The 27668-nt window shown below is 44.6% G+C and overlaps 1 protein-coding gene across 1 annotated transcript in view; it reads left to right on the top strand.

The window, feature by feature from the left end:
• Positions 1-27668, top strand: part of ABCA12 (ATP binding cassette subfamily A member 12) — an 81851-nt gene that overhangs the window by 2430 nt on the left and 51753 nt on the right. Inside the window, exons 2-10 of the mRNA XM_035332315.1 lie at positions 1791-1884; positions 15950-16097; positions 18707-18795; positions 20210-20319; positions 21067-21252; positions 22061-22239; positions 24829-24941; positions 25732-25825; positions 25950-27646. Coding sequence (XP_035188206.1) covers positions 1791-1884; positions 15950-16097; positions 18707-18795; positions 20210-20319; positions 21067-21252; positions 22061-22239; positions 24829-24941; positions 25732-25825; positions 25950-27646 — 2710 coding nt within the window. The remainder of the gene's footprint in view (positions 1-1790; positions 1885-15949; positions 16098-18706; positions 18796-20209; positions 20320-21066; positions 21253-22060; positions 22240-24828; positions 24942-25731; positions 25826-25949; positions 27647-27668) is intronic.

Below are 27668 nucleotides of genomic sequence, written 5' to 3'. Positions count from 1 at the left end.
CCAAATGGGGAGGCACCAAGATTCCCCAGAGCAGAGATGATCGTTTCCTCCACCAGGAAAGATGTCTTGCCCTTCCTTTAGGCAGCCTCTGACTAATATCAGTTTCTGTTACCCCATAATTTTCCTGTAGCCTACATGGTGCTAAACTAGGAGGATACCTTAATAATGCTGCGTGCATGTGAATTAATCCAAGTTAAATACTGTATTTGGGGACTGATTACAGGGAAAGCATGTGATATATGAAAAAAAAGTATAAAAAATGTTGGTTTCAGAGATGAATCTTGTTATACAGTACATATATAAAAGGAAGAGTGGGGTCTGTAAAAGCTAAAATGCTGCTGAATGTTGAAACTATAGGAGTACCCTCTCTGAAAGGATGTGTTAAGGAGGTGCCTTGTGGTTTGACAGCTGTCAGTTCCCTGTTTTGGGGCATGAGTCGTGCTCCCACTTCCATGGCTGTGTGTCATCTCATCACGGATGATAGGGAGGGAGTTGCTGTGAAACAACCCTCTTTAGGTTCAGTTGCTCTCCGGGATTTGTTTGTCTGTTTGTTTGTTTTTATGTTCCAGTAAGCATTACGGGAAATGAAAACACTGTTAGGGGCTTGGAATTACCTTTGGAAAAATGGGTTTGGGTAATATGTGCTGATCTGAAAAAAATAGCGATGCAACAATGAAAAATGGGATGATTTTGAAGAAAGACATCTCTGCAGTTTCAAAAACTGGCATGAAGATAGCACAGCAATTTTGCAGCACAGGGTACTTTGAGCTTTACTGATGGATGGAAAATTCTAATCTAGTAGGCACAGTAGTGAGCTAGCCAGCTAGTACAAAAGCAGTTAATTATTTGAGAAATTGCATTTTCTTAGCTTACAAAACTCCAAGGCTTGCAGTTTTAATACTGACTTTGGGCATCCTACCTAGATTGGTTTGCTGCACTAAATGATTAGCAGACTCTATTTTCTTCATCCTCATCCATTGAAATAGTCAGCTTTCATGTCAAAGGCAAGAGGGTCTATAAATCTTTGTATTTTTTCTGGCATACTATGCCAATTTTACATCATTTCTCTTCCATCACAGCTCACCTAGGTAGGCTGCTACAGTTTGGAAGGGGAAAGGTACCAGGGAGTTAGGTTGCTGTGGTCAGGAGCTCACGTGAGGAGTTCTGGTGGTTGGTGATCGAATGGGACTTCTCCAGCTGGTTACACAACTCCGTAAATCCCTTCCTTCACCATGCTTGGTTCCACGCCTTGTAAACAAATACCATGAAAATCCTCTTTCTTTTGGCTGTACTGTAAGGCTGAAGAACAGTGAAAGTTTTTTGGGAAAAAAGTTCTGTAGCCTTGTCATTTCAACGTCAAACACTTCGATTTTGACCTATAGCTTATCAAATCAAGGTCACCTTTACCAGTCGTTTGAGCAGTGCCATACACAGAAAGTGAAACTTTTCCCATTTTGGCTCTTAAGTCAGAGTTGATGCATCCAAAAGTCTCGTACTTGTCAGGGTGCCTTTACTCTTACATAGCAGTGTCTCAAATCTGTGCAAAACTGTGTAAACAGCCAAGCTGAAACACAGGAAGGCTTCAGGCTCATTATTTGCTCTTATGATCTTATGTGGTTTTTCTTCCTGCATAGATAATACTTGGGTTTTAATAATATGTGCACCAAGACAGGCATTATTTACAATGCGTCTTATAACTCATTTAGAGTGGTACTTGTACATTCCAGACAAGCTCTGGGACACATCAGCGCGACAAACGTAACCGATATATTTTCATTGCTATTTTATAGGTATGGTCGTTCATTTTAATTTCCTGGCCTGTGGTTGTTTTCATAATCTTGGCCATCATCCGTCTCAAATTCCCTCCAGAACCACAGCCAAACTGTAAGTAACCGGTTTGCTTTTATGTCTTTGGGGTTTAGTTCTCATTTCAGTGACTGATGTGTTAATTTGATGTGTTTTGTTACTTTTACAAATTTGGTTCTTTGTAGTTTCCAGTGGAGACATCCTGGGATGCAGCATGCTGTAAATAAAATGTCTGTGTTCCTCTGAGGTTGCTTCTATTTATGTTTCTTTTAAATTAGTTTCATAATTAGAAAACAACTTTGCAGAACAGTCTCATCAAGATGCACTCAGGTACTGCTGTTGTAGGCAGCAGTATAAACCTACATGATAAATTGAGGGACAAGAGAGCAGCTGGGAGAGATCTTATTCAGTAACATGATCAAGGACATAGGCTTCAAGTGAGGTTATGAAGGTGAAAACCACGAAGATGGTTGTCATGAAAGATTTCACCTTGTTTGCTACAGGCAAAAAAGCTCCTCTTCAGCTGAGCCCTAGTAGTATCTGCCTGAATAGTGGTAGCTTGGCTCCTGGCACACGATGGTGCATGTGAGCCCTTACTGGCAAGTCCCCGAGCAGCTGGTGGGTGGGCAAACAGTTGGTGGTGGCTAAACGGGTGAAGAGTTTGCACAAGCTGGCTTTCGCTTGCAGGCTGCGCCTCCTGGGTCAGGAGAACACGTGTCTGGACCCAGAGTCTGTGACCCATATCTGCTTGAATCTGCTCTAAAAATTCATGCTGTGTTCAGTAAGTACACATCACCAGCAGAAGACATAGCCCTGTCATGCTCTCAAACCAGGCAACGTCTGTTTATCTAGATGGAAGCCTTCTTCCTTTCCGCAGTGTTAACTCTGAGGTGGATACAATCCATGGTTCTGCCCTCTGTAGCCTCACAAAAGCAGTCCCAAGGGAGGGGAGAGGACTGGTAGGAAGGGCTGGTCCCTCTTTTCAGCAACCGCCTGCCTTTGTGTTGGGAAAAATCAGTCACCAAGCTGTCCCCTTTTTGTTACCCCCTCGGTAGAGGAGATCCTCAACCTTATTGCAGAGCCCCTGAAAGTGCCTGCAAGACTCTTGCTTCATGTTGCACATCTCGTTTGCTGAATCACATCCACGTGCTGCAGCACAGAGCTGTTACTGACAGCCCCTGCTTCCCAGCACAGGGTAGGAACAGGCCCTCCAAAATTGCCCTTACCAAAAGATTTGCAACACCTGACTCACAGGGGAGGTACCCCCTGGCTGACCAGCCTCAGGCTGGCGTTGATTTGACAAGAACAAAGCTGTGGCGTGGGCAATGCTGTTTTTTTCTATCTGGGGGAAGGAGGCTGAGGCAGGGGGAGAGGGGACAGACTGACAGCAGCAAGGACAAGCAGTTGGCTTCCAGTCTGTAGCTATCAGGTGTGTAAAATGTGGTCATGAGAGATTTGTACTTGATGGCGGGTGCGCACTGGAAATGTTCCAACCTAGTTAATGCACAATTCTCTGATTAAAAGTGTTTTGGTGTTTCTGAATGATGTATGAGGAAGGGCCACATTTTGACAAACACCAGATAGGCAATTAGGATAGCCCTCGTCAGGGTAGGCTGCGAGCTCTCTGGGACTAGAGGTTTGTGTATCTAATTTGTAGGCCATGATGGAGAGCCAGAGTAAAGGGCTTTTCTGGAAGTATCTCAAGGTCTTTAATGGAGAAGGGCATTCTTTGTGTGTTAGGGTGGTCTTTTAAACCCAAGCCCATCTGCTGCCAGTGAAACTCCTCTCTAGGCCTATGAGATATCTTAAGTTCTGCCCAAATTCCCTTGAAGCAGTTGGAGCAGGCAAGACTGGACACGTATTTAGTGAAATCCCCAGTTTTTGCCAAGTGTGGAATGGCAGCCCTCCCCCATGGCTCTGTCGGTTGTACTCACTGTCCGGGAGAACTCAGATAAGGTGAATGTCAAGAGCACCAGCTGGATGGTAAAATATTTATTTTACTGTACGTGGCTATTAATTTGAATGTGTATTTTTTTGAAGCATGTTTGCTCTGGGTGATTGCATCTGTGAATTTCTGCATCAGGAGGAATGTTCAGAGCAGTAGCAAGTAGCTTCATCAGTTGTACTTTGCAGGAGGGGGACGAGCAGCAGCAAGTAGCTTCATTAGTTGTACTTTGCAGGAGGGCGACGGTATTTTGGGACTCCATTTTCTTGCAAAGTTGAATTCAGGGGCAAGTCTCAGCACCTGAGTGAGTGTCTTTCAATTATAAAGTGGGTGATAGGAACTCTAGTACAAGGGAGGTTTTGTGCTGGAAAAGATGTTGTTAATGGTTGTGGTACTCTTGTGATCCAGGTGTTTAGAGGCCATCTAAGAATCCAAAGGGGATGGAGAAGAATGTTAATGGAAACACTGAACAGGCAGTTCCTGCTGCTTTTCTAGTTAAATAAGAATACCACTTGAATGTTGGCCTTTTTTTTTTTTTTTTTTTGAAAACAAAAGCGGAAATTATTTAGGAGCTTTCTTTTCTGAAGAAAAAAAAGACACAAAAAGTGGGTGGACACGTGTAGGGTAATGATTACAGGAGGGGGGGTTGTTCATTTTCAGTGGAAATTAAATCCACTTTATGCTGAGTTCCAGTGCCTCCCTTACAGGACACAATTGTTAACTAGTGACAAGAAGCTGTTTGCAGTTCTGCTGCTGTCAAGAGATTATTGCAGGCAGACGGAAGTCAGGAAGCGCAGAATCAATGGCATAGATAGAATATGCTACTCAGATGCTGAGTTTTGAAGCCTTAGAGACAACCCCACAGAAAATCTGTCTGTAAGCTTATCTCGTGTATTCAGAGCCACAGCAAGATCATGAAATCTACAACTTGCTCAATTAAAACAGCTCAAGTTCAAGACAGTGCTTGTGAAGGATGCCTAATAGACGTTCAATGGATTGCGGATGATTTAGAGAAATTACCTAGCAAGAGCTTCTTGCGAGAGCAAGTCACTTGCTTTCCTTCATGTTTGTGCAGCACCTAATGCAATGGGATCTGGTGCTGGGCTGAACTCCAAAGAGAAATGACATGCTAAATAAACATCACTAGTCAAGAGGATGCTCATAGGAGAACTGAGTTAAAAGGAGGAGCTAAAATCCATCTGATATGTAATTTGAAGCCTCTAGTATCGGGGGGGGGGGGGGGGAAGAAAAATGCTTCCATTCATGCATCTGTTTGGTGATGTATTTCCAGGTCAGCAGAGATAATTGTCAGGAGAAATAAAGATTTGTTTCTCTGTATACCCAGTTGTGATGATCTGAGCATCTCCCCAGACCAATATCCCATCCAGCTCATTGGGCACATCCCATTCGTGGCTTTTGACCTTTCATTACAGCCCTCGTATGTACTGGAAGGTGCTGGGATGTGCTGCGTGGCACGCGTGGAGCAGGAAGCTCTGGACTGGAAGCCTGCAGCATGGAAGACAGTGAGCTGTGTTGGAAGTGTCTTCTAGTCTTTTGTGCCTGTATCACAAGTTTTCTAGAGTGAGTAGGGACAAAAATCTTCCATCACTACAAGTTTTTGCAATTTGGGAATTGTGTGGGAGATACAATCTGTCCCTCAGGGCCCAACCCACTCAGTCTACAGGGAAGCCCAATTAGCCTCTTTGCTTTAACTAGCACTGTCACACCCTGTCACACCCTACCCGCCTGCTTTCTTCCTTTTCTGTTCTCCTCCTTTCCTCTCCTGTCAGTTTGACCTCATCATTATTCTCCATAGAAGCTCTCTGGGGTGTGGTGAGTTGCCCACTCATTTTGAAACCCTGTTCTTTACAGAGAAAATGTGGCAGGAACTTGCTTTCCTTTTAGACCCAAGGTCTGCTCCCCCTGGCCTTACAAGGGACAGAGTTAGAAAGGGACAGAGTTAGACATGGGTTGTGAAAGCCATGCCTTACAGATGTTGTTCCATCTTCATGGAAGGAAGCTGTGCTCTTGGGTCTGGTCTGAAAATCCACTAAACTCCTTCTGCCTGAACTCTTCTTCGTGGAGCACATCTTACCTTTCACCTCTGCCCTGAATTTTCACCCAAATTTCATCACCTCCGTGGAGATGCTTGCGTGGTGTGTTGCATTCACGCAGAGATACCTGTCATAGACTCATTAGCAGAGTGCTTCGCCAGGCTGCTCTTTGGAGCCTTTACTGGGGGAATACTGGGATAGCAAAGCGCTAGACTGTGTTCCAGTACCAGCCCAGCTATTTAGGTCTTGTTTAGAGCCAGAGCTGCATGGCACAGGAGCAGACATTCAAACTCCACTCTCAGTCTTGGCTCCAGTACTTCTGTAAGAGGGGCCAGGAGAGGAGAGTCTCTGAGCTGTGCTGCATTCAGTGTCACTGGTAGCTAGGACTGGAACAGCTGCAGGACTTGTTGGAAAGATCAGGATGAATCCCAGAGTGCAGATCGGAGCGGCCTTATGGGGCTGTGGCTTGCTGCACCTGCAGGTGGCTTTCCTGTGACTCCTGTGCTAAGCAGCACTGCCATGTTAGAAGTAATTCAGGCACCAGTTACCCTGGTCAGGGCAGGATCAGAAAAAGAGGCAGGATGCTCTGTGCAGCTCCGAAGAAAAGGATAAACACAGGTAGCATCCCATGCCTATAGCCCTTCGTCCCCACCACCCACACGTCTCTGCCCTCTGGCTGCTGCAGCAGTGAGCTGGTAGGTGAGCAGGGAGCTCCTGCCGTAACTGAGGACCTCAAAACACGTCTAGCTCTGACAGTTCCCTGCCTCAGTCCCAGCTCAGAAGCAGAAACCCTCACATTAACTTTGTCCCACAGTTAACAGAAGATTTGAACTGGCTGCCAGGAAGATGTGTGAGAGCAGCTAGCGCTGTGATCCACCTTGCTCTATGCCATCCCTCCTCTGAGATGCCGTTCTGAAGGTGAAAAAGCTCTGAGAAGATGCTAAACATTTTTAAAGGAATTCACTTCATAGTCGGAAGAACCTGAGCTCATCTCATTGCCAGTAGTGTGGAAAAATTAATAGGTTCCCATGGTAATTACAGGCAGTCAGGATGATGGCGTAGCTACCCAGGCTGCTCCATTCATTTGGATAAGTCACTGGTGCTTATGCAAGCTGGAATCCACCCCAAAGGTTTGACCTACTCTGTTTACAGACAGGCACACATCAGGCTCTCAGCTCTGCCCCAGCATTTGCCAGTGGTGGAGCAGCCTCATTCCTCTGATTCCTTTATCTTGCTGTCTTTGGTTACCTTCCCCTCTTTGCTGTCAGTTTTCTCCCCTTTTCTAGACAGCACCAGATTTTGTCTGTGCTCGACTGCAGCATGATTAGCAAAATAGGCTCTTCGGGTCCCTCCTTAAGTGTCCTTTGCTTTAGTATGAAATTTATTTTGTGCTGATACTGTGCCAGGCAGACTGCCATATAACACTGTTTCATTGCAACAGTGCTGGAGGGGGCTATGAATCTTCCCCCACGCCTGCTGGAAGAGACACAGAGAGGCGGTGCTCGGCCGTACAGTTCCCTGCGACTCGCCCCCTGAACTCAGACACCTCTAGCCTAACTGTCTTCCTCTTTCAGTTTGAAACCATTGCCCCTTGTCCTGTCACGACAGGCCCTGGTAGAAAGTCTTTCCCATACATATTTTATACATTGAAAGGTTGCAATAAGGTCTCTCTGGAGCCTTCTCTAGGCTGAACAAACCCAAATCTCTTAACCCTCCTTCGTAATAACACTAATTTCATAAATCTCTGTGCTTTCATTTCGTTCTATGGGCTTCCTCCTTGTGAGGTGTGACTGAAGGATGTTGAGTTGGAGGTGGGAACTCCTGAGTTTCCAGGATATTTTCTTCCCACTGCATTACAACAGGGCCTTGGGGAAGTAACTTAATTCCAGTTGACTTCCTGAAGCCAGGTGCTGGGACCTAGAAGCACAGAAGCATTTTTCCAAGGGTACTGAACAGTTTGGCTTGCACTGAAGTTAGCAGCTGTTGAAGTGGAGTTCCTGTAAATGAGGTCACTTTTGCTTAAAGAGTCTAAGCAAGGGCTCTGGAAACTACCTGAAAGCATTCACCATTGAAAGACAGAGGTTTAGTGAATGCAGCTTTTGTGCATTTTTTTCCCAGAGTCTAAATATGGATTTAGGATTTTTTTGGTTCCGGCTTCTGGGTGGGAAATGTTCTGACTGTCCTTTTAGGTCCTGCTTGTGCAGCATCCTGCTTCAAAGCAAGGTAGCTGTATTATACAAGACCCAGTTAGCCTTGTTTGTGTTAAATGTTGCTTTGAAAAGGGTTGGTCTACGGCTCCCACTCTGTGCGGCTGTGCTTCAGTCAGAGGAGCATCTTTCCACAGGGTAGGGAACCTCTGGTGCCATGCCTCTGTCGGCTCTGCCCTGCGGAGCAGGCATCAGCTCTGTCATTTCCCCATCCAGACCTCTTAGGAGGTTTCCATCTCCCTTCCTTTCTCCTTTGTGTTGGGTTTGGAGGTTTTCTTCCCCCTTTACACCTGCTTTTTTTCCCACTCAGCTTCAATTTTTATGCTCGCGCTCTGCTCTTTATTATCTCCCTGATCAGTACGTGAGCCCAATGCATTCATATTCAAGTGCTGATTTTTAATTTATTAAATAAGGGGGTGGAAGAGGTGAAGGTCTGTGGGCGAGCAAAACTAGCTTGCCTAGTCTTAATAAGCATGGAAGCGGTTGCTGTCTGCTCTGGGCTGGTCTTATTATTTGCAGAGCCTGAAATGCTAGAGGGAAGAGTTGGGCAATGAAATGCTTCCTCCACCGAAGCCACCGACACAGGGAGGAGCCTTGCAGTGAGTTGTCTGCTGCTTCCATCTCGCCGTCGTAGGCAGACAACTGAGGACATCGTATGACTGGCACGCTCAGGAAAACAAGAGTGATGTTGCTGTGAAGATGAAAAAGAAAAAATAAGCATTTGAATCTCCCCTGGCCACACTGGGCTTCTGGCAGGTTGAGTGGAGTTGTCTGGGGTCCTGCTAAGCTTTCATGACAGAAACCAGGAGCTGGGTGATGGGTACGTGACTTGGAAATCAGGGCAGGCTGTGTGGTATCAGAGGTGGACCCGTGTGTGCGTAATAGCTGCTCACAGCATCTTCTTCATTATGATTTGCAAGGGGGGAATTAAAAAACAACGCCACTTCGAGTTGAGGGAAGGGTGGCCGAGGATGACACTGCTTTAAGGCCAACAGCGAGGCAGAGGAGGAATGTGAGTACGCCAGGGCCAGCAGGACTTGGGCTAGCACCAGCTGATCCTAATTCCCTGGTGGTGCTGAGCCCAGCTGCGACGTGCTCACAGCAGCGTGGTGCACTGTGTGTAGCTGAGCTGAACGTGCGCCTCCTTGCAGCATGGACCCCTGCTCACATACAGCAGTGAGGGAGGCTCACAGGGGGGCAGAAATGACCCCAGTATGATGGAAACCGAGGGTGTTTGGTGTCCTGCAACTTTGGGGTGAGCTCAAGGGGATCTCTTCTTCCAGTGCTGTCTGTTCAATGGGGGAAATTGCAGGGAAAAGGGTGAACGAAATCACCTGTTAGCTCTGCAGTGCTATAAAAATCAGCTTTGTCATGCAAAAGGCAGCAGTCTAGGTACAGTGGGAGTGCGATACCAAACCATTAGCTCTCACACAGCTCTTAAGTATGCCTTTAACCTGAAGCCAGAGTAATCCCATTAAAAGCAGCAGGGCTAATCACTCCTGTGCCATGGGCTTTGGACACGCTGAACAACATTTGGGCTGTACTGACAGAACTGTAGCACTTGCTGTTCTCAACAGTTGTGGGACTTCTGTGGGCATTGATCTTGCAGGTGTGAAAAAGGTGGTGGAAAGCCTCAGGACCTGTTTGACCAGGAGCCATTTGCCTCCTGGTCCTGCTCCCATCAGAGACCTCAGTCCCAGGTCACTAGGAACATGAGGGTCCCTTTCTCCAGCTTCACAATCAGGTGTGAGTTTTAGAGCACATGAATCTTCCTCACAATGTCACATCAAAATGAGCAATGCAGCACTTAAGTAGTCTCTTTCCATAGATGAAGGGATAGGCCACTTGGTGATCTGGGTCATTCTTCATATGTGTTAAATGACAAAACAAAAAACAACAGCAAATCCTGCTTCAAGCTTAATGTTCTCCCATAGATTTGATGGTCACATTTCACTTTTGGAGAGCTGTCAAAGCTCCTGGCATTATCACAAAGCTTTCTACAAACGAGAGGGGGTGTGAGTTGGTCAGAAATAGATGTGAACAAAGCTGGAGATGTGCAGTTACGTGTGGTTGAAGAGGAACAATATCAGTCATCGTGTCATGCAAGAGGCGTGCTCTTTGTCTTTTTGACTCTGGATGTGTAACAAGGTGAAGGAATTAAGTTAAAGTAATGCTGTGCGACTATGGGAAAGGTGAGAAAGGGAGCGAGAAGGTTGTATGTAGCCAGCTTCATCAGACATTTTGCCTGGAAAGCTGGGAGGAGGTCACCATAGCAGTAAATATTTTCCTTGTGTGCTGTGTGAGTGCATAGATAAATATAAATCAAAGCTGATAAACAGTCAGAATCGCTGCTCTGGGTTAGACCCTCTGCTGCTGCTCAGGGGTGATTGAGAGCGTGGAGGAACAAGAAGCACAGAGTGATCCTTCCACTAGAAAAATCTTCAAAGGCTTAAGGTTTCTTCACCCAGAAGCTGAAGAGGTCAAGTCCAAGTATTCCTACGTCAGCAGCCACTGACAATCTGTTTTTGGGGATTTGTCTAATTTGTTGTAGAATGAATGTCTGCTGTTCAACACGTATCACAATATTTTGATATGTGTTAAAAAGGGGCTTTCTCTCCTTTTTGCCTGCTGCCTCATGATCTCCTTGTGTTTCTTTGTCCTGTGCTGCAAGGAATGATCTGTTACCCTTTTCATTATGGATCATGATATTATTTCTCTATCACACCACTTTTGGGACATTTTTTTTCTTTGCTGCAGAGAGCTGGTTATTAAGCCTCTTTGTATGATACAGCGGTGATTGAGTGGATTTTCAATTAAACACAATACATCCTAATGAAGTCATTAGCTCATTATTTTCTTTAATTCACCAGTTGGGGAGTTGAGATTTGTATGGATTTTTTAATGAACAAAGACTTACTGCTCAAGGTATGTGCAGTATCGGTGTGTGAAATCTGAAGCCAAGAGAATGTTTTCACACCCAAGCAGTGATAGGATGCTAAACTCTGAGTGGACAGAAAACAGGAGAACTCAGCATGGTTTTTAAAATTATTAATAAAAGAGGAAAATAAGTTAGTGTACCTAAATTTATCTAGGGAGTAGCCACTCATAATGGAAATCCCATATTTTTGTTGTGAGTACAATGGGATACAGATTTGGTCTGGTTTTGCAGGATGGGTGGCAGGACTAGGTAGGAAGTCCTAAAAGCAGAAGTATCATGTAGGCAGAAAAGGGAGAAGGAATTCATGGGTGATGTTTTGAAAGAAAAAAAAAAAAACAACAAAACAAAACAAAACAAAAAAACCACCATGGTCTGTGTAGCTCCATTGCATTTAGTGGTTCAGCATCTGTTGGAGTAGCAGAGCTGAGGCTGGGGGCTGAGGGAAAGGTTGGTAGTTAGCACACAGTGCTTGCTGGCTGATGGAAACCAGAGTGTGCCCTGTGCCAAATGTGGACGTGATCCTGTCTTTATATCTTAAAATCCTAGAATCATTAAGGTTTGAAGAGACCTCCAAGATGACCTGGTCCAACCAGGCAGCACTCACCCACCAAACCATGTCCCTCAGCACCAGGCCCAACCTTTCCTTGAACACCCCCAGGGACGGTGACTCCACCACCTTCCTGGGCAACCCATCCCAGTGCCTGACTGCTCTTTCTGAGAAGAAATGTCTCCTCATTTCCAACCTGAACCTCCCCTGGCACAACTTGAGGCCATTCCCCCTAGTCCTATCACTAGTTACCTGTGAGAAGAGGCCGACCCCTAACCCCCCACACCAGCTGCAGAGAGCAATGCGGTCTGCCCTCAGCCTCCCCTTCTCCAGAACAAACGCCCCCAGTTCCCTCAGCCGCTCCTCACAGGACTTGTGCTCCAGGCCCTTCTCCAGCTTTGTAGCCCTTCTCTGGACAGGCTCCAGGGCCCTGATGTTCTTCTGATACTGAGGGGCCCAGAACTAAACCTTAGTTTCACACACAGCAGCAATACTAAATACAAGAAGCAATAACACAAAACTTCTGCGTATTTACTTCCTCTTGCCCCAGTGTGGACAATACTGGCTGTTATCCTCCAAACACTCACCTCTGCAGCACCCTTGCTGCTTTCTGACCAAGGGGGGTGGCACTGGGGGCTGCAGTGATCGTGCTGTGCCAGCACCCTGCTAACTGCCCCATTCCTTGAAACAAAGGGCTGCATGCAGCCGGTGCAAATGCTTGAAACCCCAGCATGATGAAAGCAACATAATCACTGTGGCGAGGTAAAACATGGTTCATTTAGATTTGGACGTTTCAGTCAATTTCAATTAATCTTATAGGTCGTAGTGAAATAGTAATTTTCATCTGTCTTGCATGACATTTATTATTACCCTGGCATTTTTCATCATTATTATACAAAGCTCCTTTATTTGGAGAAAACAAAATGTTTTGCTTGTGTTGAAGTGTGTCGGAATCTCACACGTTTCAGAAAGTAAAAGAAATCAACTTTCTTCATCTTACTCCAAATGAAAGCAAATATGGAAATGCCAGAATTCCCAAAGGACTTAAAGCCAGGTTTCTTTTCAGCTCCTGGAGATACGGCCGGGCTGGGTAGGTGCTAATGAGCAGGGAGAACCAGCCAGCCCATGCTGTGCTTAGCCCTTGGCTTCTTTTGCCCTTCGGGATGCCTGTCTTGTTTTCTGCAGATTTGGTGCCTTTCTTTCAACAATGACCAAAAATTAAAGCACTCCACAGTGATACGGGATAGCAAAAAACCCTCTGCCCTTGGGCTTCTGTTGGCAGCGAGCCCAAAAGTCAGTCCTTACTATTAGGATGCAGCTCTGGGCTCAGGTTTTGGTCGCAGATAAGGCAATTTGCAAGAAATCTGTTGGGGTGACCTCTGCCCAGGGCTGAGAAGGGGCAGCAGTGGGAGCAGTGATCTCCGCATCTTGGCTCATCGGCAGCGTTGTGAGATCGTCCAAGGGCAATTGCGGTTTTAGGAAACTGAAGTATTTAAAGGTAGTGAACATGATGAAAACTGATGTTGTGTTGAGGATCCGCTGTATCTCAGGATCATAAAGGTGGGGACTACAGGGCAAGAGAAATCTATTTTCCTTGGAAGTGGCATTGCCAAAGACTTCCGTGGGAGAAAGAGATGCATTAATCTCTTGGCTCAGCTTCTCATCAGTAAATTCCTTCCTTTGCAGGACGAGAGGGAGTTGCAGGGAAGAGCTCTGAGGCTACACCATCTTTGTCTGGGCTCAGGCTCCCAGACCAGCCGTGCTCCCTGCAGGGTGCCTCACGCTCTGGCTCTGCTTAGGCCCAGAAATTTCAGATTTTTCAGTGCATTCTTGAAAAGCTTCCTTAATTCTCAAACCGCTGTCAGAGCCCAGGCCTTGTCCAGAAAAGTTCTGTCTGGCATCCACTGCTTTTGTGCTAGGAGCATGGTGGGGTTACAGCAGTTCACATCGGCAGTGACGCAGAGATGTGTCAGCCCCGTGGCTGTACCAGGTGCCAGCGAGCTGCTCAGCATCTGATAAGAGTTGGCAGAGCTTCACTCAGTACCTCAATCATGTTGGGCTGGCGACGTCTTCGCAGGCATTGTGCTACCACCAGCGCTTCCAGCGGCACTTGCAAACTTCAGGTCATAAATTTCTGTCTCTTTAGTTTTTAGTTTGCTGTTTAAAAATAAAGGAGAAGAAAAAGCTGATATCATCACCGTGTTCGTATGCCATACACCTTGCTTGTGATACAGCGACTGATTGTATAATTGTCCTCATAGCTCAAAGCAGACTCAAAGGCTTTGAGTCTAATTTTAAAATATATCATCACCGCTTATATCTCAGGGAAATTACTTCTGCTTTGGATGCAGCAGGAACTCTTGTATAATTGTCTCAGTAAACTTCTTGCATCTCTAGCGAAGAACACTGCTCCCCAGGCTGCTGCCACGTGCTTGCATTCCCCAGCCCGCTGTCCCACTGAGGGATTACATGTTTCTAGCTGCTCCAGGTCTCCTGAGAGACGTGACCTTACTTGCTGGCCCTGGTTAAGGCTGGCAGATGTGGATGGCAGCAGAGGGTGTAGCCCTTTACCTCCTAGCTCCTATCTCTCACTTCACTCCTCTTCCGCTCCCCATCCTGAACCTCGCGGCTTTCCAGCTCTTTGAACCAGCGTTTTATAGACGTGCTGACAAAGTGAGGGCTGTGGTGTGTGTTTTTGGACTGGGGCGTGAGTCGATTGCCTGCAAGGGGAACAAGGGCGCAGGAGATCAGAAGGAAGATGAGAAAAATGCCAGGGTATGCAAAAGGCCATTTTGCAGGGCTGTAATTGGTCATCCCAAAGGGCCAACGTCCCAGACAGGGCAGGGGATATTCACAGAAGGATGCTTTGAGATTAAAGTGCCCTACTCTCCAGTTTCCCTCATGGGCAGCAGACTTAATTACCCTTCAAAACCTTTAGAGCAGAATATATTTGGGACTTTAGCCTCGAACCCAGAAGGACTGCCTGTAGGGAGAAGGGATCTCTTTCACTCTCCTTGGCGCTCTGTGATCTCTGGGAGCTGGCTCAGCCTGCCCCGTAGCTCCCAGTGGCCTGGAGGATGCAGGGAACAGGTGAAGCTCTCCCTTTCTCCTCTGGTAGGACATCTCCTTCAGCTTTCTGGGGCAGTTCTCTGCTGAGGGACTGGAGAATCACACCACCACCCAAAACGGGTGCCTTTGTCACTGCAGGAGTACCTGGTGCTATCTGGCACGAAGCAGTGGGAAGTGTCGCGCTACACCGAGAACATTTGCAGCCTCAATGGCCCCTTTCCTCTCTGGAGGCCAGCACTGCAGCGCACACACATGGGCTGTGACCAGTCTGGCTGAGGAAAGCTAAGAAATGTCTCCTTCGAGGAGACTGGCAGCCATATGCTTCACATAGCACTGCCATTCCCCTCGGGAATATGTGGGTTTTGACCACTGCTCTAACTAATAAATGTCCTACAAACTTAGTGTGGTGTCCGTGTTGGAGGGGTTAGAGATAAAGCTGTTCCTGGGCAAGAGTCACAGGTCATCTGTGGAGTCTGAGCAGCAAGGTAATCAATTACCACAAGCCTGCCTGCGGGCCCTTTGTAAATCTGGCTCCTTTCCATCGGAGAAATAATAGCCATGTCCTTTGCCAGGTAATTTTCCAAATGATTATTTTAAATAATACGTTGCCGTGATCCAGCAAAAGAGTTTTGAGATTTATTAGAGCATTTGTCACTGCGAGGAGACGCATTTGGTGAACTCTGTGGGCTGGCAGTAGGTAGCGGGGGGCAAGTGGCACATGAAACACTGAAGTCTCTAATTGCTCAGGTCCTCTCCGTGTTTGCAGAAATGGGAGACAGGGACACGCGTCTCACCCCGCAGTGCTGGCTGCCAGCATCGCAGGTCACCGAGCAGGTGGCACCGGAGCTGCTCTGAGATGGCAGGAGACATGGAAGGAGTGGTGATAGATGGCTCCTCTCCCTTCCCTGGGCAGGTCTGCACAAGGAGGTTGTCTGGTCCTGGGTGTGTTGCCCCTTCCTGTGGTAAAATCTGAGACACAGCCCTGTTTTAATAGCTTGGCTTGAAGCTGAAGCTTGGGTCTTTGCACAGGAACTGATCCAAACAAGTCTAGGAGAACGTGCTCTTAAGGATGCTTCAGGTTACTATGGCCATGTCTTCTTTTATTTAAAAGAAACTAATCCTGCAGTTGCTTTGGGACTGACTAGTATCTACTTATAAACAGATAGCTTGACTCTTTTCCTATTAACTAGCCTTGTGTGGTTCTGTTGGTGTTGAGGGGGGCTTTTAGAGGTGTGTTGCAAAGGTGGAGTGAAAACCTCAGTGAACCTGAGAATCAAGTCCCTGGTTTGTGGGGAGAAAGTAGCACATACTGATAGAAACACGTGGCAAAAAATGTATATCTGCATCGTCATAACATCATTTTCTGTCTCCCCCTTCCTCCAGGTTATCTCGCACCCCGAAACCTTCCTAGTGCAGGCTTCTTCCCATTCCTGCAAACTGTGCTGTGTGATACAGACGCCAGATGCAAAGGCACGCCATACACACCAGACGATCTGCTGCCAAGGCTTAATGAGATCTCATCTCTCAAACTGTAAGGGGATCCGGATATAGCTGGGTGTCACAAGCTGCAGAGCAAAGCTTGCTTTGAGGTGGAGGGAGCAGCCATGCATATGTGTATGTGCAAGTGTGTCCACAACAGCTGTCTCTCTGGTGTCTGTTATAACAGATACAGTTTTAGATATCTGAGCACTTAGAAATGAGAATATGGGCTGCAATGTGGGATGCTTTAAAAACTGTCATATTAGGGACAGCTATCAGTATTGTGTCAATTGCTTCAGGCTTGACAGTAGAAGAGAAATTTACTTCCTGAGGAAAATGCTTCTGATGACCCAAATTTCAGAAATCAGAGCAAAGAATTTTTTCTTTTTCATGATTGTGGGCTGGGTTTTGCAAGGCATCAGCTGCTAAGAGCAAGCCCAGTGTGCTGATCTGCCTTCTGTGGTGATCAGCTCAGGACACTTAGGGTGGAAGTGGCAAATTCCTCAACAGCCCTAGTTTCAGAGGCACGTTTGTTCTGGAGTAATTGCTCTTTCAGTAGAGCCTCCAGGCACCAGCCAGAATGGGTGTTCTCTCTGCAAAACATTAAACATATAGGCAAAGAGATGAAAAAATAAAGTATTTTTTTGCCCACAAAAGCATGTAGATTTGCAGAGCAGAGCTGGCTGGGCATGTCTCATTGGAATACTGGTTTGTTGAAATTGAAATATGCAGCATGGGGATTTCAATCTCACTGACGTTCCAGTGGAAGCCAAGTAGCATTTGCTTTGAGATGTGCCAGCCAGGGCTGTTTCTACATTTTGGCTGCCGGGTTCTGGCATGTCCCTGGGGAACATGCAGCCCTGAGGCCTGGTTTGTGGAGCTGAAAATCTGTACATCTCACATCCAAGGTCCCCAGGTGCTCATCCTTCTTTTCAGGTGAGAGGCTGCTCCAGAGCGGCTGTGTCAGAACCTCAAAATCCCTCTCAGCCAGAGCTTGAGTTTGAAAAGCTCAGGTGGGCCCCAAGACTTCCACCAGAGAGCCCCTCAGGCAGGATCCTGGGTATGGTGGCTCCTCAAAGGTCCTTGGTCAGTGCAAAGGGAGTGGAATTTCTAGGGGAATGTCAGTGGTCAGGATCTCTCCGTTGGTTAAAGAGAGTCTGGATGACTAAACATGTGGGTGGCTGAATTTACACAAGGTGCATCCTAATCAGCCTCAAGGTCACACAGCAGACAAGGGCAGAGTCACGGAGAGACTGGATGCCTGGATTCACAGCCCTTTGTTTCCTCAGTGTCATTATTTTCCTGGGCACGTTAAACAATGGTTAATTTGGAGCACTGAAATAAAGAAATGGGGACTGTTAGCGCCAAAGCTGGAGGTCTTCCATGGGTTTTAATAGCTACAAATGCTCCTTGCTTTCTGTTTTTGGTTTCTGTAGAGTTGTTTAGGAAAAAACTGTTCTTTCATGCCAACTGAAAATCAAAGGGTAGGGCCAAACTACAGCTCAAGTCACATGTCTCATTAATGAGCATCTTGACCACGACTGATGCTAGAAATTAGCCTTGTGAAATATCACACAGCTAATGTGGGTGTACCTGCCCTTGTCTGGTCCGTGTTGGCCTTAGAAATACATTATATTTTACAAGAAAAAACAACCTTTAACTAGCCACAGCAAACCCAGCAGGATACACCAGAGTATGAAACCTCACCAGAAGGTTGACTGGGTAGAGAAAGTTCCTGCAGCCAACATGAATGGACTCAGCTCTGCCTTGGGAGCAGAATTGCTGTGGATGAACTTCTCATGAAGGGAAAATAGTCGGGCTGTGATCCTGCACTGCCTGGATGTATCGTTGTGTAATATTCTAGAGTTTGTAGTATTCAGCTAACACAGACTGCTTTTTTCCTCCCATTGTGCAACTCACTGAAGCTGTTTTTAAACTGTTTTCTAACTCGCCCTTAAACTGTGTCTTAACCAGTGGCTAGCAGAGAAAATAGGCAAGGTTCTCATCCTTAATTCTGTTCCCTTTTCACCCAGGTGTGCAAAATACGGTCCTTTGAAATTTCCTTGAGCAGGAGGGAGCTAGCTCAACTGAGCTCAACACCAGCATCTTCCAACATTTTTTCCCTTGAAGTGAAATGTTTGGGAAGGGTGAAGTAAGGTTCTGGTGTCTTGAATGATTTCTTGGTAGGGGCACACAACATGCTGTAATAACTTAGTGTTATTGCAGCTTGCATGAAGGCCTCTCTGGTCAGTCAGAGCATCATTAACAGTGCCACAGTTCTCCACTGCTTCTTCTATTGAGCATGTGTTGGTGGAGGAGAGTAGGACCTGAAACGATGACGCCTCCTTTCAAAGGAGTGAGAATTTGTTTAAGGTTAAACCAAATACATACGTCAAGCCTTGCCTGTCCTTGGTGTCCCCACATACCGTGCACAAATGCAATCCCCTCCATCTATCAGTATCTGAGAGCGCTGCAGTGCAGTCCCCCAGCATCCATAACAGGCCTCTAGAAGGAACTCAGCATTTACACAGCCCGGATTTCATCACTTGCCATAAAATCCAGCTATAGACCCATCCTGAGTCACGTAGTAGTTAAACATAACCTTAATCATAAGAAACTGAGTTTTCACAGGTGTCTTCATCCTTTCCTTCTTTACCTCAGTAAGCGGAGGAGCTTGTCCAGTGCGGCCAAGGACAACCATCCATCACCATGGAGCGCTGAGGTTCCCGGCAGCGGGAATGCTTCAATGGGTAGGTTATTCACTGCTCTATGCAAAGGCCTGATCTTTAGAGGCTGATCTTTTGAAGCGCTCTCAACAGAGACGCAGTTCTTAGAGCGCTGCTAAAATGATTTATATGTTCTATACAGGCACGTAACTGTGGCCACGACATCAGTGTAAATTCTCGGGAATAATTACAAGTAACTGTCTGTAGAAAAGAATTCTGGAACTTGACCAAGAAAACAGGATTAAATTGTTGTGCTTCACAGGAGCAATGTGAGATCGCAGACTGTTTGGACATTAATTAAAGATGTGGCTATTTATGGAATACTGCCCTTTTACTGCCCACAAATTGTCCATAAACAGCTTATGTTTTTTTTTTTTTTTTTTTTTTCAAATGTGTTTCTTATTCACATTTATCCTGCAAACAAGTCTTCTTCTGTGCCATAGTGGATATTTATTGTTGATGCCGTTCTCCTCTGATGTGTTTCTCTTTCCTGAAGGAACTTTCAGACTTACATTTTCTTTAAATCATTACAGTTATTATTTATTGGTGGTAATGGCTAGTACTATCTGCAAGTCGTCATGATGGATAGCTATTTCTCCGGGGAGCTCACGATCAAATGAATGATTACAGATTTGCATCCTGTGACTGTTCTGCCCCAGCCATTCACAGTTCCAATTAGCATTCCTGCCAACGCACTCACTCCTTGGTGCATGGGCAGAAAAAGGCAGCACACAAAAGGGACTGGGGAAAAAAAATCAATGAATTGTTAGGGGAACTATCAACTCATGTTGATGGCTATGCATGGTCAAGAAACAGCTCAGTTCTACCTCGTATTTAAGAAATAAAAATAATAGGCTGCAGGCTCAGCTGGTGTAAACTGGCATAGCTCCTTTGGCTTCAGAGAGCTGTGTGGTTTTGTGAGTGCAGCTCAGTGCAAAGGTTGGCTTTGGTGTGCATCAGCTGGGGACCTGGCAGCGTGCCACCATGTGCAGCAGGCAGCAGCGCTCCAGATCTGTGCTGGAGCTGAATAACAAGTGCCACCTCGCTGTGCCAAGGGCACCTGGGGAGCTCTGCCTTACAGGGCTATCAGCTCGAGCTGATGTGGGCTTCCTTGTAAGGCTGCCCATGTCTCTCCTGCGTGGGGGAGCTGCAGGACTTGAGGAAAGAGGTGGAAGTTAATGTTGAGCTGCAAGCAAATAGTTAAATGCATTTAATTTAAAAAAGTTACAAAAAGAAGTAGTGTAATCCAGGCTTTAATTACTTCAGAAGAAAACCTTAAGTAAGTAATTACAGGGTGCCATTGGTTGTACCTTTGGAGACAGATTAATGATGGCATGCCCAAAGCTGTAGTCAGTTAGCTATCCTCTGTCCTGGTTTGATGTAGCAAAGAGGTTAAAAGACATTAAGTAAAATACAGTGTTTCAAACTGTTATTGCAGCATTCAGGGATTTGGTGTATCATAGAGAAAACACCCTTTGGAATATTTCATCACCATCCAACTTGACTTCCAGCATCAACATGTTCAACAGAATCCTCAGTTTTGGGAAGGTAAGTCTCTTTTTGCGTAATAGCTGTGCCTGATCATTTATGTAGTTATATTTAAAGAATTAGAAGTTGAAAGTACCAACGTATGGCTTTTATTGCTTTAGGATCTCCCCTGTTATGTGAATTTCCTTTATTCTGGGAAAAGGAAGACAGTTGTTGTGGGTGAGCTTTTAAGCTCTATTGTAAATCCATTATTCTCTAAGCAAAAAACAGGTAAACCATGTACCCTGGGACGTAATACTGTGCATGCCCAAATATTGGCCCACAAGACCATGAGGCATTTTGCTCAAAACTTTTGTTAGTTAAGGTATTAAGAGTGCATTTTCTTTCATGTGCAAATAAAGATGACTTTGCTGTTGGATTCATTATTTGCCCACATTCAGTGACATCAGAGGCACTGTATATTTATTATGTATGTAATTGAATAGATACAGGAATCAATCCTTTGTAACTGAAGATTAGTACCACTTAATGGACACCAATATGCTGGGGACACTGTCTGCTATTAATGGTAGATGAAAAAAATATTTGTAGTATGTTTATGGATTAAGGCCTACAAACACACATTTCTGCTTATCTGCATGAGATTTAGGGATTTCAGTGACACTGTTCACCTGTTAAAATTCTGTGTGTAAGTACTTCTAACATACTTTGCAGATGTCACTACTAACCTGTTAAAGTCTTACTTGCTTTAAAACCATCACAAATAGAGTATTGCTTTAAAGCTAGCTTTAACATTACATCTTCTAGAACAAGACACAATTTTCAACTGGAGCAAATCTCAAAGTCATTCTGTGTGAGGTCTTGTCACGGTACACAGCACATCCTGATCTCACTGAAGAGAAGATGGCAGCCAACATCCACAGGACTTTCTGCTTTACTGACTCATCACTTTTACAATCGTTTACCCAAGAGTTCAGAAGTCAGCTGGCTCAGGTGAGTGCCTAGGAATTCTGATGTCTGCAGGTAGCAGCTGCATTAGTTCACACACTTCAGCATGGTGTTTTGGAGGTAGAATGTGACCCCACCTGCTTCAGAGTAGCTCACCTCTACACCGAAGTACATATAGCACATGATGAGGCTGAGCTAATTTTTGCACAAACACCTTAGAGCTGAGCACACAGCTTTTGGGGAAAGGCAAGGAGAGCCAGCTAACAGCTAGTGGCCATTAAGACTTTCTCACTATGCCTAGGTTTTGTTTCTACTCTTTATTTGCCTTCCTGCAGTTACAAGTAGATAGAACAATGTGAGAACGGGGCATAAATAAGAATATTTAAAGCTAGGGGAGGCCATAAATTTCACCCTGTATTACATCAGCCATACAACTTCATCCAATAACTCCTGCATCTAATCCAACAACTCATGACTGAAGCAGTACCTGTCTTTGGGAAAGCTGTATAATTAAAGCAAATGGATCTTTTAGAGGTAATGTGTCCCCCCCCCCCCCCCCTTTTTTTTTTTTCATTGTGAGTATTCATATTCATTTTTCTTGTAATCCTAGTCTTTGGACTATTTGGGAATTTTTGAATCTTAAGGCTTGTCTAAGCAGAAAATTTATTGAGCAGTCTGGGGTGTGAAGGTAAAGCACAGTCACTCTCTCCGTTACTGCCTGTCACTAGAGTCCTCTGAATGTATTGTTTGTAGAGTTGTGTACAAGTGTAGTGCAGGCTGAAAAACATAAAAAGACCCACCAGCAACAAGGGTTCTTCTGCTTAAATAATTTCTTGCACTGTTATTTCCTAAGGTGCAGCACAACCCACGGTACCAAGCAGCATTCGTCAAGGAAATGGTCTCGTTTTTAATGCTCATCTCCCGAGTGCAGAACGACACCTCCCTGTGGCATCTCCTTTTGCTGGCCCCAGATGTGTTTCAGGGCAGCGTGCAACTGCAAGACATACTTGATTTTCTTCAGAATACAAGCAGGTAAAAAGACAGAAAATGCCAGGAAGGGCACTGAAAGCTGGCGGGTTTATGCTGAACAGTAAAGACATGTCACTTTTCATCTTGAAGGGTGTTAGCTTAAAAGCATGCTTTATTTGAGGGATGGTGTGGCACCATTAATGCATCTCTGAATATCTCTACAGACAATGAGCAGTGCTTTGATTTTCAATCACTCTTGTTCCTTTTTTAATTGGGAGCTTGATATGAACTATTAGTTGCGTACAAGGCTTCTTAGAGGCACTTCCATGCCAGTGTCAGATAGAAAGGCTGCTGAGCAACACCCCCTGCCTTTGGTTGAAGAAAAGCCCTCCTTGCTGTTCTGCTGAAACAGCAGCTAGCCACTTCCTTCCCCAAAACTATAGAGACAAATTTAAGTGTCTTTGAACACCTCAGGTATTTGTAGGGGTGCCAGAAATCCACTTTAAAGAAAATGGTTCCCTGATTTACAGCTGTTTTATCCTTCAAAATGAGTCCCAAGGAAGCAGAGGAGAGAGGGAACCTGGTTCTTCACATATGGGGCTTTGCATGTGTTTGATTTTAAGAAAGTACCAGTTATGTTCTTGCTCAATGGTTACATGAAAAATCAGAAAAAATGTACATGAAAAATGTGAAAAATGGCTTAACTGCATTAATTAACCATGATGAATTATTTGATGTTGTCTGTAGCTAGGACAATAAAATCTCAATAAAATCTCAAATGGGTTTATCACTTTCCTGGTCCTTAGTTGAGCTAAACTCTCACTTTTCTCTACAAGACTTGAGTTACCCAAGAGAGTGGGAGCATCTTCCAAATCACCTACTGGCTGTCTGATCAAAACTGCTAGAAATTTTTCAGGATAGTCTACTTGTTACAGCACCTGGAGGAAAGCAAGCAACTGAACGTCTTCAGACTTTTTTTTTTTTTTTTTCTTAGATATATGAGCAGTTGGGCAAAGATGCCAAAAGAGGTTGTAGAAACTTTGCCATTCTGATTACACCCAGGCTTAGAGGGACTCCCTTTTCATCGCTGGCATGTTGCCAAGGCATTTAAAATCCTGGACGTTTAGTATCCAGGTAATTTGCCATGCTGCATTGTGAGAACTATTTGTAAGTCGTAATGCCCTTATCCTTAAAGGAGTTGGTAGCAGTGTGGTGAGAATTTTAATTTCATTCAGCAATGTTTTGCCCATGCTGCTTTTTCAGTCACAGCATTATTGCATTTGTTTGCACGTACTGGCTTGCAGATTCAAGCTTGAGAATCAGCACTGTTTGAGTGCCCAGGAAGAATTAATATTTACTGTGCTGCTCTGCTTTGCTCCATGACTGCAGAGCCAGGCAAAGTTATCATAGACACAACAAAGAAGCACAGAGAATTTCACCAGAACTGCAGTGCTTTTATGCCTGGCATGGGGCAGTGTAAATGCATGAGTAAAAAGTTACTGCAAATAGATTGCACAAATAGTGCTTTAATGATGCTTACAAAAGCACATCTTAGCCAGCCTGGCCATGTCTTTTACTCAGGCAGTTCTGACCTCCCAAAGAAATACTATGCAGGGAATTTTCTACAGCAGAAAAATGAAGATACAGAAGAAAAGAACTTTTGCTCAACTAAATACGTGCCATTTTACAATGGCAGCTTCTTCCCCCTCTGAGACAGGTGCTAACAAGCACCCCTGCAGAATGGAAACGGTGACCACCAAGTCCACAAAACCCGCATGGAAACATTATGTTAAAAGAGGAGAAAAGCATTCCCTGATGCTCTATCCTCACTAGCGCTCTGTTCCCACAAATCACCATGTTTGTATTCATGCCACTGAAATCAGCTCAGCCAGGTGCTGTGTGCATCACCCACAGAACTTCAGGCAGCCAAGAGATTGTGCATTTCACAGTGACCCCATACCAACAGTGAAGGGCTGTTCTTTGTATAGGAGAAGCAAAAGGGACTAATAATCAGTGTGAAGTTTTCTGTAACCTGTACACATTGAACAGGCAGTCCTTTAAATGACTTACCCTGGGATACAATATGCCTGATTATCAGCTTGTTCTTTCCAAAGACTGAAAAAACATTCCTTGCTTCCCCAAAGTCTGGTTGTTACAATATAAAAGAGGAAAGAAGGAAAATTAGAAATGGTTACAGTTATTTGTGATTGCTTCTTCCATCCACAGGTGTCTCCCAGGGATCTTTGCACTCCCTGGAGCCTTGTCTGCTCTGCTTCTTGGTTTCATTTAGGAGGAGATTCACCTGCAGCAGTGAATCACAGTTGTGGCATGTCTCCTGTTTTCTAAGCCCTTTTGTGAGGTTTTAAGTCTATAGATTTTGCATAAGTCTTTGAATAAGTACATCCAATGAGTGCAACATACACATTTCTGCTAATATACTGCCATGGCTTTCCCTTCAAAGCCCTTTATTGTTTGTATTTTGTGCATGATCAAGCAAATAATTAAAAGTAGGGGCAATGTCTTAAAATGTCTGTCAGGCATTTTGAGAATGATAGGCTGTACTACATCTGTGTCTTATTTGAACACTTGCTTTATTTCTACTCATAAACCTGCAACCACAATTTATTTTCCTTGTGCTTTTTTTCCCTTTAGTGTTGTGCTGGCAGCTCAAAATGTCTCTGCATCACTTGTGACTGATGATAGATTCAAAACTGCTCAAAATGGGGTTACAGATCCCCCATATTCCCTGAACTGCTTGGAGCAAGGTAAGACTCCTCCACATAGTCATATCTCTGCTGAAAACCTGTGGTGCCGAGGAGAAGTAAACTGCAGGCTAATAAGTAACTATACCAGCTGCACAGTGTTCAGGGCTCGGCATAATGAATTCTCTTCTTAGCTTTTTACAAACCTGAATAAAATACCTCGTTTTGAATGGAAAAGTAAAAAACCTTGGTTTTGTCAGTAGACAATGAATTAACATGAGCTGCAGTCTCAATGGAAATGTTGAGCGGAATTTTTACCTTGATTTTTTTTTGGGGGGGGGGGCAAAATCTGCCTCTAGCTGTGGGCTCTGTCAAACTCACGTGGCTATATCAAGGTGTAGGGATTTAGAATGGGCTTGTATATGTCAAGGCTGGCCATTCTTCTGCTCCATTTCCTGTCAGTTTACATTAGTCAGTCAAGGCCCAGGTGCAGGTAGTAAAAAATCTTCCTATACAGAGAAACCCAATAATAAATATTAGGCCAACTTGGGCTGTGTTGCTGATTGTTCTCCTAAAGCAGGAGGAGAGCTCCATTTGTACCCAGACCTCAGGGCCATTGAGCTGTTCCTGAGGTGGAAAATCATTTGACAATGGCAGGTAGCATCCTGACTTGAACCTTTCAAACTCCAGGAAGAGTTGCACCCCAAAGGGGCAGTCAAATGTCAGAACAGGATCTTGTGCCTTATCATAGGAGCCTAATTACACACGTGCATGTTTTCGTTGACATGTTTGCCATAAAGCTCTTCTCAGTTTCCAGCCTAATACAAATGTCATCTCTATTTCTTTGTTGTAGATAAAGAAAAAAGTTTGGTGACCAAATATATTTGTAATCACTTTAACTGGAAAGACAAGAAGACTTTGGTATTGGAGTTGGAAGAAGTTCTGAGGTAAGACATTGGCTAAAGGGATATTTCTAACAGTATAATTCAGATCTATATTTTCTCTAAATCACTTTACATTTCCACTTGCATTGATTTCATATTCACTAAAATGCCTTTTTTTCCCCTCCAGAAAAATAAAGTCGCCACAGATTGGTGGAAAAGACTCCAAGAGGTCCATTAATTCATATGATTTAGAAGCCATACAAAAGTCTCTACATCGTTTAAAAGGCTTTGAGAAAAAAATGAATAGAAGTGAATTAAAAAGCTTAAATCTATTCAGAAATTTGAAGAATGAAACATTACAGAAATTGTATGCAATTCTTGAACTGGGAATGAATCCACATCATGATTATAAATTAAAGGAAGCTTATAATAAGGAAATAATTGATGAAATCTATAACTTAACATCACTGCAATTACAGAGCGCCTTTAACGGGACTTCCATTTTCAATATAATGACCCAGTGGAAGGAAATTCAGAGTGCTTTAAAATTAGCCACGGTGATTTGGAATCCAGATTTGTTAAATAATTCTTATTTTAGTACAGCACAAACTGAGGATGCTCTCAAACTGTTACTCACCCCTAGCATGCAATCATTTCTGGAAGACTTAAGAGACCATTTAGATGGAATGGAAGAAATACCATCTTTGTTTTCTGATCATCTGCTTAAACCTGTATCCTACAGAAACTTCCCAGACCAACTCCTCGCTCTCCAGAAGATATTTTTCATACTGACACATACAAACATAGGTTACAAGTACCTACTGTTGCCTGTGTTTGAACTGATGCAGAAAGTAGAGAGCTCTATGGGAGAATTCTGGTGGGATGAACTGAATACCTATTGGCGCATTGGTGAACAACTGAGATCAATGAAATGGAATAATACAGGCATTGTAGCCTATGGGCAGTTTTTAGAGGTCTTAAGCAGCCATTTAAAAAAGCAGAATAATAATTCAAATAGTCTTTTCAGTGAACAATTGGCTCAACTGTCGGAATTCGTAACAGCTGTGCTTAAAGAGTTTGATGGGGAAGACTCTGAAGTAGCCAATATCTCAATAGTCACTCAAGCCATAGAAAAGACCTTGTACATGTTAAAAGACTTACAGCTGAATTATAATATCAGTAAATTAAAATATATAGACCTTTTCTTTAATTTTGACAATAAAACCTTTGAGAGCTTGTCTGAACTTCTGAGGGCAGGAATGAAAATCCTTCATTATAGAAATGCCAGTGAAGCTTCTGCTGAAGTAATAATTAACCGTGTCTATAACTTAACACATCTTCTGCTGCAGGAGTTTAGCGAGTCTTCCTTACAGCACAATGCTTCTCTGAAGGAAAAAGTGGTGGATCTCACATCCTTAGCCTTGAGCCCTTTCCTTGAGAATAGCGACATCAGATCCAGGACAATCCTGAACTGCTCCGCTCAGGATGTGCTCCACATAGCAGCTCAGGTGCTTTTTGAAAATACCACCCTAAGCGAGTCCTTAGCCAGGAGCCCCTGCAAAGCGCTCTTTGATTTCCTGGACATGGAGAGAGGAACTCTGCACAACGAAAGCTTTACCAAACTGTTCCAGCTTGCCATATCGAACCTGAAACTGTCTCCAGAGTTTGCTAGTGTCTACAAGAACAGCAGCGAACGCTTCTCCAGGGAGCTGTCGTGCACCATCCAGTCTCTGCAGTTTACTCTGCACCTCCTTTCCAAATTTAAGCTCGTCTCTGAGCTGGAAAACTCTTGGGTACAGGAGAAGATGACAGCTCTGAGTGCTGTCGTGGAGGGACTGCTGCAGAGTAATGCCTCCTGCCCCATCCCAGTCAAAGATGTGGGTGACATGCTCCCATCTCAGCTTTT

The sequence above is a fragment of the Oxyura jamaicensis genome, chromosome 7 (genome assembly GCF_011077185.1).
Source record: "Oxyura jamaicensis isolate SHBP4307 breed ruddy duck chromosome 7, BPBGC_Ojam_1.0, whole genome shotgun sequence".
Lineage (NCBI taxonomy): Eukaryota > Metazoa > Chordata > Aves > Anseriformes > Anatidae > Oxyura > Oxyura jamaicensis.
The sequence above is the reverse complement of the archived record's forward strand: the minus strand, read 5'-3'. Positions and strand labels throughout refer to the sequence as shown.